Source organism: Chlamydotis macqueenii, chromosome 2, assembly GCF_036417535.1.
Source record: "Chlamydotis macqueenii isolate bChlMac1 chromosome 2, bChlMac1.mat, whole genome shotgun sequence".
Classification (NCBI taxonomy): Eukaryota; Metazoa; Chordata; class Aves; order Otidiformes; family Otididae; genus Chlamydotis; species Chlamydotis macqueenii.
Window position 1 is genome coordinate 126,738,766 of NC_141557.1, and position 18,032 is coordinate 126,756,797.

At 45.1% G+C, this 18,032-nt stretch overlaps 1 protein-coding gene across 1 annotated transcript in view; it reads left to right on the forward strand.

Annotated features, from left to right (window-relative positions):
* Positions 1-14,433, forward strand: part of DNAJC5B (DnaJ heat shock protein family (Hsp40) member C5 beta) — a 55,324-nt gene extending 40,891 nt beyond the window's left edge. The window contains exons 3-5 of the mRNA XM_086742383.1: positions 4,736-4,949; positions 8,797-8,971; positions 14,339-14,433. Coding sequence (XP_086598509.1) covers positions 4,736-4,949; positions 8,797-8,971; positions 14,339-14,433 — 484 coding nt within the window. The remainder of the gene's footprint in view (positions 1-4,735; positions 4,950-8,796; positions 8,972-14,338) is intronic.
* Positions 14,434-18,032: the final 3,599 nt, after the last annotated feature.

Here is an 18,032-nt window from a genome sequence, read left to right on the forward strand (position 1 = left end):
CAGGGCCAAAAGGCCGAGGCGCCACAGGGTGTGGGCCAGAGCCAAAAGGGCGCTCCTTCGAGCCGGAGTTGAACCAGCGACCTAAGGATGGCCGTGCAAAGGAGCCTACAGTCCTCCGCTCTACCAGCTGAGCTATCGAAGGAATCATGGGGCACTGCCCAGCACCTCGCCCACCACACCCGCATCCAACACTGCTCCATGCACAGCACGCCATGATGCCTCTTCTCCTACATCCTACTTCAAACACACGCAGCTCCAACAGCACGGCCCCGTCATCAACCTTTCAGCCCCTCAAGTCCGGCCAACCCCCAAACAGAAATCCTCCGCAACCTCCTTCAACCTCATTCTTCTACGGCTGCACTCTCCTCACGGACAAAAAACGCTCACCCATAATCCGTCGCAACTTCCCTTGACTCTGTTTCCCTCTGCTGTCTCCTGCCCTCTGGTCAAGCACCACACCCAGGACAGCATTGCCTCTACTCCCTAACCTGCTCACGACTGCTGGAAGGTCATGCGTAGAGCCCACTGATCCCTTCTGTCTCCAGGCGGAAGACGCCCTCTGGCCTCAGCCCATCCTCACAGAGAAATCTCTCCATTCCTGAGCTTCCTGGTGCTTCTCCACTGAAGTTGCTCCATTTTGTTCATGTCCTTCCTGTATGGGAAGCTCCAAGCTGCGCAGAGCACTCGAGATGATATTTGACGACTGTCAAGCAAAGAGGGAGAAAGTCAATTCCTCTGTTAAACTGCCTGCGCCGCTCTTGCTACAGCCCTGGATGTCATCCTCCTCTGTAAAACCTGGGCACACCGTGCATTCTTCATAGGGCCCAGAACACAGAAGGCCACCGGCAAAGGGCCTTGTGTCCAGGCAAGGGGAATGAAAAGCATTGGAGAATGCGGGCATCGATCCCGCTGCCTCTCACATGCTAAGCGAGCGCTCTACCACTTGAGCTAATTCCCCAGCCCACAGCCTCTGCTGGACGGCCTCTCCCCTCCCAGGCACCCACCCCTGACCCTCTCTGCCCTCCACCCAAACCCTGGCCTTCGCAGCGGCCTTGCCCACCCACCCACTCCCTTGCCTCATGAACGTGAGCCCTGACCAACCCAGCGCTCAGGACCACCTTCCCCTCACCACCGTTCACGCCAGCCACTCCCTTGCCTGGTCCTCGCCTTCCCCACCTCAGGCAAGAGCTCCAGGCTGCCCAGCCCCTCAAGGGGAGCCACCCGACAGGGCCAAAAGGCCGAGGCGCCACAGGGTGTGGGCCAGAGCCAAAAGGGCGCTCCTTCGAGCCGGAGTTGAACCAGCGACCTAAGGATGGCCGTGCAAAGGAGCCTACAGTCCTCCGCTCTACCAGCTGAGCTATCGAAGGAATCATGGGGCACTGCCCAGCACCTCGCCCACCACACCCGCATCCAACACTGCTCCATGCACAGCACGCCATGATGCCTCTTCTCCTACATCCTACTTCAAACACACGCAGCTCCAACAGCACGGCCCCGTCATCAACCTTTCAGCCCCTCAAGTCCGGCCAACCCCCAAACAGAAATCCTCCGCAACCTCCTTCAACCTCATTCTTCTACGGCTGCACTCTCCTCACGGACAAAAAACGCTCACCCATAATCCGTCGCAACTTCCCTTGACTCTGTTTCCCTCTGCTGTCTCCTGCCCTCTGGTCAAGCACCACACCCAGGACAGCATTGCCTCTACTCCCTAACCTGCTCACGACTGCTGGAAGGTCATGCGTAGAGCCCACTGATCCCTTCTGTCTCCAGGCGGAAGACGCCCTCTGGCCTCAGCCCATCCTCACAGAGAAATCTCTCCATTCCTGAGCTTCCTGGTGCTTCTCCACTGAAGTTGCTCCATTTTGTTCATGTCCTTCCTGTATGGGAAGCTCCAAGCTGCGCAGAGCACTCGAGATGATATTTGACGACTGTCAAGCAAAGAGGGAGAAAGTCAATTCCTCTGTTAAACTGCCTGCGCCGCTCTTGCTACAGCCCTGGATGTCATCCTCCTCTGTAAAACCTGGGCACACCGTGCATTCTTCATAGGGCCCAGAACACAGAAGGCCACCGGCAAAGGGCCTTGTGTCCAGGCAAGGGGAATGAAAAGCATTGGAGAATGCGGGCATCGATCCCGCTGCCTCTCACATGCTAAGCGAGCGCTCTACCACTTGAGCTAATTCCCCAGCCCACAGCCTCTGCTGGACGGCCTCTCCCCTCCCAGGCACCCACCCCTGACCCTCTCTGCCCTCCACCCAAACCCTGGCCTTCGCAGCGGCCTTGCCCACCCACCCACTCCCTTGCCTCATGAACGTGAGCCCTGACCAACCCAGCGCTCAGGACCACCTTCCCCTCACCACCGTTCACGCCAGCCACTCCCTTGCCTGGTCCTCGCCTTCCCCACCTCAGGCAAGAGCTCCAGGCTGCCCAGCCCCTCAAGGGGAGCCACCCGACAGGGCCAAAAGGCCGAGGCACCACAGGGTGTCGTTCTACCAGCTGAGCTATAGAAAGAATCACTGGGCTGTATCTGACACCCTTTGATACTCCACAGCACAGCCATATCTCACCATATAGAACATATATTTCTGCCTCCATATGTTGCTCCTTCCACCCAGATGTACACTCCTCAGACGTACCCCTGAAGCACAGTCTAGCTTGATCTCGCCTCTCATCCTTAGCCTCCCTCTGACAGAGGTACTCAGCATATTTATCTGACTCCTCTTCCATGAGTGCCCTATCCATCTTGTGGGGTGTGTCTTTCTATGCTTCTTGTCCTTTTCTCTCCCAAACATGTCACACTGATAGCTGCTGTGAAATGCTGCAGTGGTCAGTGGTCTCAAGGTGGTGAAGGAGAAGACCATTCATCATGAGAAAAATCTGAGTGGACATAAATCCATGTGTTTGGTATGAGAAGAAGCCAACAAACTCCTGTGTTCGTTTCACCCTCAGTTTTTTGGCTTCTTCCTTTTTCTCTACTGATAATGAACCACGATTTTCACATAACTAGGAATGTCACATTTCCAGGGACCCTGGAAGTGGGGGGAGAAGCTTCTATATAGCTTATACTTCATGTTATGTCACATATTTTTTGTCCTTTTATTTTTTCTTGGGTTGGACCTAACGGAGTCCTTTTTTCTTACTCATATGAATTGCACTACCAGAATACAGATCTCTTTCCCATTACTAAATAATCTCCAATCAGTATAGGTCATCTTGGTGTGCAAGGAGTTATTTTGTTAATGTACTATTTTTACTAAGGACAGTTTTCCCAAAATCAAAGTAAGAACATATATTTTGTTAACTGTACTATATTAAAAGTAATTCTGTTAGTATTCTAAAACGATACCAAGTAAAACGCGCAACTAATGTTTTTCACCTTTTTGAAACTAAATTTTGTTCAAATTCTTATGTTTTAGGATATTTTGGGGGATATAGAAAGGGCAGAAGATGTCTTTGGGTCTGTGGTAAAAGAAAGAAAGGCTGGAGACTGATTGTCCGATGCCTGCAACCATGCATGGGTTTGGAACATAACACCTCTCCCATTTTTTTAAATTCTAATTGCTGGGGTTTGTTTTCAGACAAGAAAAGGGATAGATTGTGTAAGTTACTTAAATGCTTGGATGGCACATAATGTCGTTAGTCATACAAGTCTTAGCTGGTTTTTCCAGTTCTCCTGTTTCATCTTCTATTATGTTTAAGGTACTACGTGTTAAATATGACTGAAAGTTTATGTTTAAGGTACCACGTGCACAGTATAGTCAATATGGCTAAACGTGAACCCCTTCATGATATTAGAGACATGTTTAGGGTGTTGCTTATGATCAATGAGAAGATCACTTCAGTTCAGCATACAGAACCGAAGAGCTCGCTGGCAGAAGCTGTTCCCAGGCTCAGATCAGTCTTGATGTTGTCAGGATGCTTCCAAGGGAGGAACTGTCATCAGGAGCAAAGCAGTTACTTTTTACTGGGGGAATAACCCATACTGGGACTCCAGTGGAAAGTCGAGCAGCACCCCATTCTGAGGATGCATTTGTTAGGGGAAGTGTGGGCACACTGCCTTCGTGCCACAAATAATATGTTGGGGCATGGCTAGCTTCTGGAATGCTCAGAGAGAGTATTTACAAAATGCAACACAGTTTGTGTGAGGTGAGAATCACAGTATTTAAAACACTACTGAATCACTTTTCATGCCACTAGAGGTCAGCACCAGTCATTAAATAAATGCCCTGGAAAAATCTTATTGCCAGTTCTTCACAGGGAGGGGAGATTTTTGAAAAGACACACTTCTGTCTGTGCTTGTTTTGCTAGTACATGTGAACTCACACTGCCAGTGCTTCAACAGGATGGGAAGCAAACCCTTTCTCCTTCAAGCTGTGGTTCCCCAGCACTGTACGTCACCCAACAGTCCCACATTGGTCCTTCCAAGATGTGCCTGTCCTCGGGTGCTGTAGCGCTGAGCACAGTCAGGGGAAAAAGGCAATACTGAGCCCTGTCCTAGCAAAAGCTTCCCACCAGCATAAACAGCCAAAAACTTTCCTATTCAGTCACTTCATCTCGCTTTCCTTCCACTGAGTCCTCTGTGCACATCAGAGTTGGAAAAAAAAAGAAGGCTGACCATGCTGTTCAGAAAGATTATCTCTCTACTAAAATATTTTGTGATGTTTTGTAAGTGTCTGTATACATACACACATATACAGATGAATTTTTTTTTCCTCTGGTTTTTTTTTTCATGTTTAAGAAAACTGGCTCTGAAATATCATCCCGACAAGAATCCGGACAATCCAGAGGCTGCAGAAAAATTTAAAGAGATCAACAATGCTCATGCAACACTGACTGATCTGTCCAAGCGAAACATATATGACAAGTATGGATCGTTAGGGCTCTATGTGGCAGAACAGTTTGGTGAGGAAAATGTTAACACCTACTTCATGCTCTCAAGCTGGTGGGCAAAGGTAAGTTGCTGTTCTCTGTTGGAAATCAAATGTCACAATGCACAGACAATTACATACACAAGGAACACCCTGAAATACATGATCTCTCTACAGGCTTAACAAATAGTAGGATCTGTATCTAAACTGCTGCTAAAAGCTTAATTAAACAACAACATTATCTGGAAAATCGACAGTGGCAGTAACATCCACTCAGAATAGCACTAATATAAAATGTTTTCTTTTTCTTTTTAACTTGGTAAATAGTTAAATAGAGTGCATGTTCTGTAACACTTTCAGACATTAATTAGATTTTAATGGAGTGCTCCAGATTAATTTTGACTTTCTTTTTAGTAATGACTAAATAAAAATGACTCATTGTTCAAAAACGAGAAGTCCCACTTATGTGACAACCAGTTAATAAGTTATTACAGTGCAGATTTAGCTGTGTTCTTTGCTATATATAGCACACAGCGTAAGTAAGCAATAATAATACATAACACTCTGTGATTATGGTGTCATATACGTGGCCTGGTGAGGGAGTGAGAGAAAAGTGGAAGAAAAGGTGAGAAGGGTGGGGTGGAGGAAGAGAGCGGAGAAGGAAGAGAATGATACATCACAAACTGGCATATTGCTCAAGGAAAAACACATCATGGGCTGTTCCAGTCATAAAGGAGTTGTGTTCACGTGGTCTCTTATGTCACTGTATCCTCTGATGTTTGCATATGTCAGATTCGAGTATTTCAGCAACTACTGAAATGTTACAACAAACCAACACAATTGCAAATGTGCAAAATCCATGCTGTCCCCACCTATTTCCAGGAACAGAAGCACAGGAAAGCAAGGACTCTGCTGGAATACACAGGAAAATGATCTGTACTGTGTGAAGCAAGCACGCTATGACAGCTTTGATCTGAGAACCGTGGAACATGGATTCCTGTGTTCGGCATGGGTCAGGCCAGTGCTTCCCTGTTCCGCAGTTCTCCTTCAAATGGGGAAGTCACTTGGGCAATTCGTGGGTCTGAAAAGCCATAATTTGTCTGCTGAATCAGGATGAGACAGAAGCTGCTCAAATGCAGAAGAGTGAATTAAACTAACGAATAAAATACCAGTGTTGAAATGACACTGGCAAAGGCGCAGATGCACGCTCAAGAGCAGGCTGGAGGCTGCCTGCTTGCAGCCACGGTACCTGACTCCTGCCTGCTGCAGGCTGGACTCCCCACCACAGTTGCTGGGTCATTCTCTCTTTTCTTTGCTGTCCCCTATCTTCTTCTGCCTTTTTGTCACAGTTCAGGTGCCAGGAAGTATTGCCTTAGACCTGAGAGAGCAGCAGTATTGACTCCTGTAACAGTCTTGGTAAACAAAGTTTTCTTCACTGTTTGCTACATTTTTAGCTTTTACTTCCTCTTCTGTTTACCGATTTTTAATTGAGATTTTACGAAGTATAAAATCCTCTGTGGTTAAAATCAGGAACAGAAATAACCACTGTGGCTTTGACTCATAAGAAGAGCAGTGGAGAGTACAGAGAGAAGCTAGTTAAGTGCTTAACATCTGTCACAGCTGGTCTCTCTATCCCTCCCCCAACCCAAAACCTTGTCACCTCCGAAGCATAAACAGGCCACCTAGTGTTTTTTTGCAAGCTGAGCTCAGTATTCCTCATCTCTTTTTTAACTCAGGCACAAATCCTGGGTCAGTTACAGCTTTTTATATTGGCCATCATAATACTATTTGTGTCTGCACATCATTTGCAGATGACCTCTGGACCCCTAATTTCCTCCATTCTGGCAGAAGCCAGTAGGGAACACAGCTTTTGCTCATTATCTTCCTCTTCAACTGTGAACATTCCTGGTAAATCCTCTTCCCTATCACACCCATACTCAGAAAATCTGACAATTGTGAGGAGGTGTATCATTAGAAGTAAGGAAACTCAAATGAAAGGAGAAATGCAAAGTGAAAATTACTTTTTTTTCCAAGTGCCACACTTCTTAGCAGGTATATTAAATTGGGAACATATTGACACGGGTAATGGGAACTTTAACTGCTTCTCCACTGGCAGGCATAGGGGTTGTTTAACTGTTTTAGCAAAAACCAATAATTCACCCTCTGCCATGAAGGCATTTTATTCATATCAATAAACTGATTCCTGATATAGCAGCTATGATAATATAAGCACAAGAAATCTTGAAACATATATGGTATCATGAATGAATTCAAGTATATTTTTCCCTCTGTATGCTTTTATTCTGGCTTTTTTTTTTTCATTCCATCCATTATGGTGATTTTTTCTCCTTTATGACATAAATTCTGAATAAGCAAATAATTTATTTTAGGGGCTAGGGGATTTAGAATAGTTTCAGGTGTCCATTGGAAGGAAAACAAAAAGTCAGAGTCCTTCTTTTCATTTAAAAGTACCTCATTTCCTCCTGACATAGGCCCATATTAATATTAGGCATGTAAATATTCTTATTACCTTCAGAGATGCTCCAGTCAGCCCCTGCTAACATTGCCTGAGACATGCATACATAACTGAGTGTTATTTACATAGCTTCATTGTCAGAGTTTGGCAACATCTTGACATTTGTGCTTACTTTCTTCTTCAGCGGCATGTTTCTTAAGAATATAACAAATAGTTAGTAAAGGGCAGACTGTATAACTATAATGCTAAAGCTTGGCTATACCTCCAACCCATATATACCTGATGGCCACAAAGCTGTGCTGGCTTTACACACAAATTCCACTTATTAGCTTTGATTTGCTTTTCAGGACTGTCACTGGCTTTCCTTTGCTTTTACACCACTATGCCAATGAAGAGATGTGGAGGTTTCTCTTTTGCCACAAACATCTAGGTGTAGGCCTGCATCCGCTCCGTGTCAGGAGCCAGGCTTCTATCATGCACCCGTGGAGCACGGGGCGGCACTACCAGCCTAAAGGTAGCCCCTCATCCCACTGCCGAGACGTGGCACGCAGCCCCCAGCACAAGCAGCCATGGAGCTGTGCTGTGAAACCAGGCAGTGACCTGGTCTGGATGAGGAAAAGCTCTGTAAATTAAAGTTTTCTGGCTGTTGAGACCTCTGGCCTCAGCCCCAGGCAGTTGTGGTGGCTCTGCTGAAGCCTCCGCTCTTTGTGCCACAGGGACAGGAGTAAGCAGAGGGCTGGCAGGTGGGAACTTCCTGCCCCTTGAGTCCCCAGATCAAGAAACCACAGCCTGAGGAATCTAATTTAGGAGTTGTCACCTGCGTGCTCCTGCACAGGCTAATGGGGAGAGAGAGACACTCTCAACGGGGGATTCAAATCCTCCCGGGGCTGAATCACCCTCTGGAAGGGCTTTTAACTTCCCATTGACTGTGTGGGAAGCCCACGAGGGCTCCAGTCCTAATTTGGATGCCTTAGTTCAGTGCCTAAAGTTATGTGGGATGCATCTGGGTCTTCGCTTCTTTTTCTCTCGGCTTTGTTATTGACAAGAATTTGCCAGTAAATAAGTGTTTGTGAAAACATTATTGGGCAAATGAGTTATTTTTAAGATGGAAATGAGTCATTTTAAGGTGGGCAGGGTTTTGCATACTGCCTGGAAGTTTTTTCTGAGGGCCGTCAGCTGAAGAAAGACTTTCAAAAGTTGAGCATGTGAGAGCCTGTTGGTTGGTGTCTTCTTTGTGGACATGGTCCTGAGTTGCAAGTAGGAGCTGGTGAGTGAGGAGAACTTTGGAAGATCTGGCCCTTCTTTAGGCACTTGGCCAGGGGCTGGGCTCCTCTGAGTGTCAAGCACTTGGGAACCCGGGTTCCTTTGATCATCTGCCTTCAGCTGTAGGAGGCTGCCACAAGTTTCGGGAAGGTCATTGCTCACAGGGCTTTCCTCCTGCTGTGTTTAACCCAGGGCCTGTTTGCAGTCTGTGGCCTGCTGACGGGCTGCTACCTCTGCTGCTGCCTCTGCTGCTGCTTCAACTGCTGCTGCGGAAAGTGTAAACCCAAGGCACCCGAAGGGGAAGAGCAGGAGTTCTGTGTGTCTCCAGAAGATTTGGAAGAGCAAATTAAGAACGACATGGAAAGAGGTGTGTATTATAGGGGCTTGCTGTGTGGCAAAGCTGTTCAAAACAATCTTTAAAGCCTGTAGGCCAGATGTTCTCCTCATGATGCTGAGGCTGCTTCCAGACATCAGTGGAGACGTGCCAGTTCACTTCAGCTAACACCATGACCTGATGAACTTTCCAAGTTGTGTGTTAATGAAAAACTAAACTTATGGCACTAACAATTAAATATCTCCTGTATCTCTGACGAGACACTTAAACATTAAAAGTCTCAGGGCTCATTTTAAGAGACGATGTTTACCCTCTGACTCCCATGCCCATGTTACTTCATATCCTAGGTCCTATACATTAGGCTCTGCCTGGACCAGTGCTTGCACATCTGATCTGCCTGAATAAACTGTCATTCAATTTTTATTCATGTAAAATTTATCACTGATTCTGATGGGCCAACTGTACCCATTCAAGAAAAAGCTTCCAGAAAAGTTTCCAACAATAAGGTTGTGCAGCAACCTAATTGCCTGGGAGCTGCTGTGGTCGTGCCGCTCTCCCATCCAGCCCCCAAGGTGCTTGCTTCCTTCTGCACTGGCAGCAGCAATTGTGCTGCCTTACCAGGAGCCAGATCTTGGATATGATCTAGGTGAAAACTAATCCTCTCAGAAATGGGAACTACCTGCTCATTGAACTCTCTGCCTTCCCTCACGGTGGAGCAGGCTAAGTGCTAATACCAGTTCAACGAAGGGAGGAAGAGCACCCGGCCAGGAACACAGGCTAGGGGCAGCAAGACCCCCTTTGAAGCAGGTCACACTCTTTTCTCGGCTTTGCTGTGTCCTCTAGCTGCACGCTCAGGTTTTGACTATACCAAAGAATGATGGTGGTGGTTCCCTAATTTTGTGCACTAGAGTGGGTTATGTATTTTGAACAAAGAGCCCTGTCTGAGTCTGCTGAAGGGGAGCAGAGTTTTGCCTTTGTCTTCAGTCGAAGCAGAGACATCTCCAAGCGGTTAGATTTGGGCACCTGCAGGACAGGCTGAGAGAGGCAGTGACCCCTGCTCCAGCAATGAGAGGCCAGGGCATCAGGATAAGACCTAGGCCACTCTTCAGTTGCAAATTTGTATGAAGTATGATTAGGATTATGCTTTTTATGAGGAAGGATGTAAGCAGTCAGCTCACTCTTTTTCTCTTCCATTGTTATGGAAGGGCTTACGCTGTTATATTCTTATGTTTATTATGCTTAAATTAACACTGCCAGATTGCAAATGTCATGTTCCCTTAGCAGGAAGAATTTTTTTCCCCCTAACTTTTCACACAAATTTACCCTTCCATAAACATGTGACAAAACACTTGTAGTAGTTTAAACAAATGCTATTTATATAACTGATACACCAACGTGTGGAGGTGTTTTTAATTTGGTTTTGCCTGGACGTGTATCAAGGTAAATACAGTCAGCTTAAAAATTGATCATACTTGACCAGTCTCTGCAAAGACAACAAAAACTTCTAGTGAAAGCTTTGTAACCACAATGCATTATTTGAAACAACTGTAATATACTCTATGACATTAGGCATCTTAAAAGAGCAAATCTAAAATGGATCTTGATATTTATGGGTCTATGACACCAAAACCAAGTTTGAAACAGGAAGATGTAACTTTAAAGGATAAGTATTTTTTTAATTCTGCCTTTTTTTGTAAATTGACAGATCTCCCTCAAAATCCCGCACGAAATTCCTCAGTGGCAGAAAAAAAATTTCTCCCTGCTTCTGGCACATGTGGTATTTATTGGTATTCAGTAATTTTAGGCTACCTTCTCATCTACTTACTCCCACCAACTCTCACTGACACATCAATTGTTAAAAATAATTTAAAATATTTGGCAAAGTACCAGTCTGAAAAATTAACAGAATGTAGAATTATGTGTTTTAAGTATTTTAAAGACAATATTAAGTATATGGGTAGGGCCTAAAGAAAACTAAATATTTGTACCTTTCTACCCTTCTCTTCAGTCTGGCTACATTTTCCTACCAATCAAAACCAGCTTGCCTCAGTAGAGTAGAATTCTCTACATTTTAAAATTAGATGAAAAGAGAGCAACGTATCAGTAACAACTTCATGACAGAGGTTAATGTGAGCATCTTTTCTGCAGCTGAAAGGAAAACAGACACTGCATTTAGAAAAATGAATAATAACCAGCTCAAACTGCACTCCATCCCTCCCTTCCCCTACCAAATTTTAAGGATTCTGGCCAAAAAGATGCAACTGTCTTAGAATGGCAAAGATTGGGCTTTTCCACTAGACATTTTCAAATGCTAGGCCATCAAAATGCATACTCATACCTTCCTTTCTATAAATAACAGAAATGCTCCTGAAGGTAATTCAGAAACAAACTATAATCACTCCTGCAGCAGCTTTCATTTTGGAAGAAGAAATCCTATTAGGATCCTAATTCTTTGCATGCCCTCTGCCCACAGACTGAGCATTCTAGCTGGTAATTAATTTATTTGCTTCCTGCTGTCTCCAGTATCTATATTATTGTTAGCCACAACTTTTTTTGCTAAGGTCAAATGTAGATTCTCAAGCTAAGGCCATACTTTAATTCATCCAAATATTTTGTAATCAGTCATTGCTTTTCTAAGGAATGCCATATCGATAAAACATCACCATTCCTGATGCTAAAAATCTCTGAGAGCGACTCTCCAGCAGTTGCTGCTGCGATCAGCTGGTGCTACTTGGAGCTGGCCATACTGTGCAAAAGAGGCAACATGTGTGTTGTGGGAGTCGACATTTAGACTTCATCTTTTGAATTGTAATCTTCAGAGTCACTCACACTTCTCCTCAACAAAATCAAGGTGTTACCGAGTTTATTTCATTCCTTGAGTTTGCATACCGTAAAACATTTATTAGTGATAAAAGACCAAAAATTCAGTGATCCATTCCCTAAAATGTAAAAGCAAAGAAAGCAAAGTTAGTAGTCACTGAAATCAACACAATCAAGTCAAAGGCTTCAATTCTGATGAAATTGCATATTCCTCTATTTTTATTCAAATATATTTGACTAGTTCTAGTGCTCAGCTGGTTGAATATCACCCATGAGAGATTCGTTTTACAGCATATACTTCCAGGGGTAGCATCACCATCAGAACTAAAGGAACTTACATTTTAAACATGACATTTTTTGAGAGTTACAGATTAAATATGGAATTTTAAAAGTGTGAAGTAGGGTAATCTGTGGTATCATGCTATGATATTACGAGTGACCTGCAAAAATACACTCGCCCGTCCTCAGCATGGACGATGAACTCACACACACAGAGCAGGCTGCCAGATTTTGCTTCCTCTGAAGTCAGTGGCAAACCTTTTGTCGACTTTCGTGGACCCAGAGGATGTGCCGTTGGAATTTGGATTGCCTTGGTACTTTCGGGTGTAATGATGCACTCAAGCAGTTTGGCAGGTTTGTTCTCCTATCCTGTTTGGTTATTGTCATAAGAACAAAGCAAGGCATTTCTAGACCAACTTTCCTTTTACAGAAAATGAGATCTGGAAGAAAAAAAAAAATAAAAGAAAAAGAAAAAAAAAAGAACCTGAATAACAAAATACTTTCCCAACTCAGAAGCAATAAGTTTTTAGCACTTCATTGTCTCCTCCGCACTCCATATGATACCCATGTAGGCGAACAGTGAGCAAGAGCTATCTATAGCAAATAGTTTAAACTGTGAATTCTGCTGCACCTCCATTCTGCAGCTCTCCATTAGCAGGCTGTATCTGTACAGTTTATTATACCATAGGTCCTTGCTCTGATAAAAAAAATACCATAAATCTTAGAGGGGTGCAGGCAGCAGAATACTTGGGGAAGGTGTCAGCTCAGAACTGCCTGCAGATCAGCTGGAAGTGACGCGACGTGTTTGCAATGGGTCCTGTTCTCTTGTTGCACATCTGGGTATCACTGCAAAATGAACTGCTAGTCTCTGCCCTCCATCAACGATCTTCCACAAAATGAACAACTTGGAGGCAGCAGAGGGTGGGAGTGAGTGCTGCTCAGAAATCTAGAAAATACACAGCAACTTAAAAATGGATTGGAACTGCCAAACTAATCTGAGCCCAAGCTAAGCTCTACGCATTAATTACTCATATACTTTTAGAAGTTATGAAACATGTCTGTCTTTGACCTTGTGTCTAAATACGGAATTGCCCATACAGAGAAGCTGCTTGGCATTTAATCATTCCTGCCTTTCACCTTGATGAAGTCAAAGTTGTTCTACCCCCACTGAGGGGAAGCCGTATGGCATGCAATTAAATTCCTGCTCTGGGTTAAGTTACTCCTGTACATTACATCTTTTGCCCATGATTCATCCCATCAACTGTCATGTAAACAGGAGGAAATGTCAGATGAGGTTTTTTTCCTGAACATTCGGTCATTGGGAAAAAAAAAATCATCATTTGTATTCAATTACTGTGAAGGCTATGCTAGTATTAAGATATAGACGGTCCAAAATTTTTCATGTCAAAACACTTCACTGAGATGGTTGAACCTTTAAAAGTCAGTCTCTGAGTCTGGAGTCCTCTCCTCCCCCCAGCAAAATGGTGTATTGGAAAGAGGCCCAGGAGAAGGGCAGCCAAACCTTGCTCATTTTCAGAGGTAACACAACAGCCATCAGGGAACTATGCAAGGACTTCACTTTCCTCCACTGTACCACAAACACATTTTTTACAGATATATTGGGAAACCAAATGCATTAACTGCACGGAATGAGAAAGTACAAAGCAGTAAGGATTTATATAGTGATAATATGAGTTTTCAGCAGTTTCAAACTCATTAAAACAGTAATTCTCAAAATCCTGTTGTAAATATATTACATATGACTTCAAAATGCAGTTTAACATTTTTATTTAACTAGCTGTCTTTCAGGATATGTATGATTTCTTCCCTCTCAAGTATATTACTGATCATGCATTTTTTCCTTTCAACTATCTTCTTTCTTTACTGTTAACTTTGGCTGCTTCAAGATTAATTTCTGGCCCATTCTCGTAAATGCTGTCAAGGTTAGTACTTGCTGAGTCACAACAGCACTCATTATTTTCAGACATTTGCAGGAACAAGCATTTGCAATTGGAACAGGCATCTCTGTAAAGCACCAGGTACAGCTGATGTCCAGTTTAACAACAACAGCAATAGTCACCCAGAAATCTGCCATTACACATGGACAAGGAGTAAGAGCATTTGTAGACTTGGCATGGGCATTGGCTGCCTCTTCAGTAGGCACACAACTGCCTGTTAAAGTCCAGGTTAAGCCATAGCCACAACAGGAGATGAAAACTTGTGATGCTAACAAAAGGTCTGACTTTGGCAGTGAGCAAAGGATACTTAAAGTATTTTTTTTTGTCTTCCTCCTCAATTTAGATGGAGAAACGCCTATCATGCTTCAGCCAACTAATGCAACCGAGAAGACACAGCTAATAGGGGACAGCCATCGGAGTTACCGCACGGACTCCTAGAGTGGGCAAACACGACCTGTTGGTGCTTCTCACTGAGTGTCACAGCAAGGAAGAACACATGATAAGCTCTGCAGCCTATATTTGTAGTTGTCTTTAAGTTAATCAAGAGTAACCTGAGAGTAATTTCCTATCAAGGCAGAATCTCCCTCTAGGCCACTTCTAGTAGGTTGATATCTACACTCTGCAAGGAGATACCTATGGCCTGTACAGACCTCTATAGACCAGCATGCAGGTCTCTCACAGCTTCAAATGGCCAGGCGAGGAATGGTCTTTCCCTCTAATAATACTCCCTTTGGTATAGTTGCTCTCCTCCCTGCCCTCAGCTGTGGTTTCACCTCCCAGAAACAGTCCTGAGTCCCTCTCCAGACACACCGGCTCCGTCTCTCCCTGTCCCAGGTACACTCCTCACATGCAGCAGTTTTGCTGAACATGAAACATTCCTGTGAGGGAGCCCTGGAGATGTTCTTTAGCAGACCTCAGAGGGAAAGTCGGTGGTGAGGTGGACCATCCCAGAAAGGAAACGCTCTTTGGAAAGCAGCTAGCATGTCATCAGGGCCCAGCTCCAGCAATTATGAACCTAAGACAGGATGAGGTGCTCAGGGATCATTCTGGGAGTGGTTACAATGCAGGTCACTCCAAATCCTGGAGCCTCATCCAGCACCAGAAGCACACATAGACTCTGTGTCCTCTGCACAAGTTGCAAACCCAGGAGATGGTGGGCAAACACCCCGTGGAGGGGGAGGCTGGCCCTAGGTTGCCCCAGAACTTCTCTCTTCTGCCCGTAGCCGGTGACAGCCGCATGGCAAAGCTCCCCCGATCCTGCCTGGACAGCCCTGCTGCCCATGCTGGGCGGCCCCAGTTTCTCCAGCTGCAGCTGCAATGTGCTGCAAATTGGTCACCAGCCAATAGCTTTCTGCTGTCTCGAGTATTCCACCGTGCCCCTGGCTGCCAGCCCTGCTGCCCCACTGGCACTGGGCTGGGAGCCATCGTGCCAGCACTGGCACCAGGGCTGTGGGAGCAGCAGGGACTTGGCAGGGCAGACAAGCAGCAGAGGAACAACCGTCCTCCTCACCGCCCGGTTCCTTGGGGTCAGCCTGAGTCCTCTCCTCTGCCCCAGGCACTGGGGCTTCAAGAGCACGTGGCGTGATTTTAAATAAAGAGGTAGGGATGAGATGTACGGTCAGGTGTACCGCTGCACAAGTCAGTGGAAATAGGTGTGGTGTGGCTAAAGCAAGCATGAAGAAATTAGGCCTCTAATTTGTAAGAGCTAAAGAAATACCTCTGAGATCATAAACTTAGCACCTCACTGGTTTGACACAGTAGTTTAAGCCTTAGATTAATTTCTCCTTATTGATCATGTTACATCAATCACTGTCAGTTCTGTGCATTTGCTGGTTTTGCTCCTCTAATCACAGTGCTGCAGTCCAAAGGGGCACGTTAAGTACTACTAAATTATATAGACCAGTGAATATATAGCTAGTCAAAAGTGTTATTCCCTTCCCTAATATTGGAGCCTGCAGTTGTGAAACATTATTGTCTTCCTTCTATTCTCACCTTTCACATCAAATGTCATTCAGTGGCAGCTAAATATATGGGAAAAGAGTGTGCTTCATCACACTAGCTGTAACTCTGAAGTAAAAAAAAATACTACTTTTAACATTTCTTTGAAGTTCCCATAACACATGGACATTTTAAAAGCCATTAATTCCAATTCAGGTTATATATCTCTTCTCCAGGCACAGGCACTGGGGCCAGCTAACACTCATGTTGCCCTCAGAAATAGCCCTGTTTTTCTGCTTCAGAGAAAAGGACAAGTCCTGAAATGGTTAGGGCTGTGCACAGGCACTCGCTCCTCTCCTACCCATGGGGTCCTCTTTGTCCTCTGTTGCATGTTGCAAATAATTTAGGAGGCCACTCATACGTACGTAAATCCAAACGGCCATCCTGCCTGCGCAGAGGTGACGGGGCGATGTGCCCATCCATTCTAGTGGTCCTACAGGAAGGGAGTGACACCATTCTGCCACTAAGGAGATGTGAGCCCAGAAGGCACGTTCCCAGCAGCAGGCAAGTGCCGTACATCTTCCCGCCGGGTGGCTGGACCAGACGGCGTCTGCGTTGGGGTGCTAGTGCTGCGAGATGGGCAGCACGCAGACCACTGGGTACATGCTGGGGGATACCAGCACCCAGGCACCCCAGTGCACGCACGTGCACATGCACAACTTTTGGCTTTCTTCACTGTTCCCCTTTGTGCGGTGTTTGCTCCAGTGTAAGATCTTAGCACCAAGCAAAGGAGTAGGGAGACTGCATAGTACATAACAATTTTGCAGGCTAAGTGATTTCTCAGGTTTTACTGACTGGTAGAGAAATTTGCTGTGGAAGTGTGCACATGCACATTCTGACTATTTCCAGCAGAGAGCTGGAAAAGGGATTGGGAGAAAACTCCAGTGTAAAGCTACACATTATACGTGGAATCCTTTCCCGTGTGAAATCTCTCCTCCTGCTCCCATGGAAGTCACTGAGAATTGCACCGTTGATTTCACCAGCAGACCTAAAGCCAGGGAGGAAAAGGTAAATCCCAGATTAGCAAAAGCACTTGGGGAAGTATTTCAAATGCCACACCTTCAATGTCCCTCTGGACCTCACTCTGTGGGCCAGATCCACAGTTTACTGAAATAAAGGAAATTATTTCCATGGGCTTGAGATGTACTGTAAGTCATGTGATTCTTATTCACTCTTTCTAAATGAGAGATTTTTCTTGGGAAAGATTTATTACTTGATCTCACAGTGTGATGCAAAGATGGATAAGCTGCTGCATGTTTGCAAAGCCTTTTTCCTGGCATGCGGATCTGTACGAAAGAGCCACAAGGTATTATCTCAGTTCGCCAAAAGCTTCAGAACAAACCAACAACTGAGGCTCTCAGTGAGTTTTCCAGGAATTGCAGCTTAAAAATCTGAGTGTCTGAACCCATGGTTTAATTCCAAAGAGGAAACTTACTTTTCAGAGTACCAGAGCATTTGGCTCTCTCACTGCTGTCAGGACTAGCTATTCTGAGGACACATGGAGAAAGGATGAATAAGGATTTCAGAACTTAGCTGCTCAATGTGATTTTACTAATTTCCTTGCTTTTCAGCAAAGTTCCTAACATAGACATAGCTAGGCTTACATGATCTGTTTCTGTGTAAAGTTCTGTTGCACATCCGTTAATCTTCTCAAAGTGTACAGATCCTAAAATTTTTGTTCTGTCTTGCTGCATTTATTTATATGTAAAGTACTATATAGTCAAATCTACCTTTTACTGTCAACCACACTGACTAATAAAGGTTGTATGTTCTACTCTTCCACACTATCAGCAACTTCATTTCGGTAACAGCTAGAGAAGCTGTCCGAAATTAGGGAGAAACTCTTCAGCAGGGCCTGTTGTGATAGGACAAGGGGTAATGGTTTCAAAATAAAGGGAGGTAGATGCAGACTGGACATAAGGAAAAACATTTATACACTGAGGGTGGTGGAACACTGGAACAGGTTGCCCAGAGAGGTGGTTGATGCCCCATTCCTGGAAACATTCAAGGCTGGGTTGGACTGGGCTCTGAGCAACCTG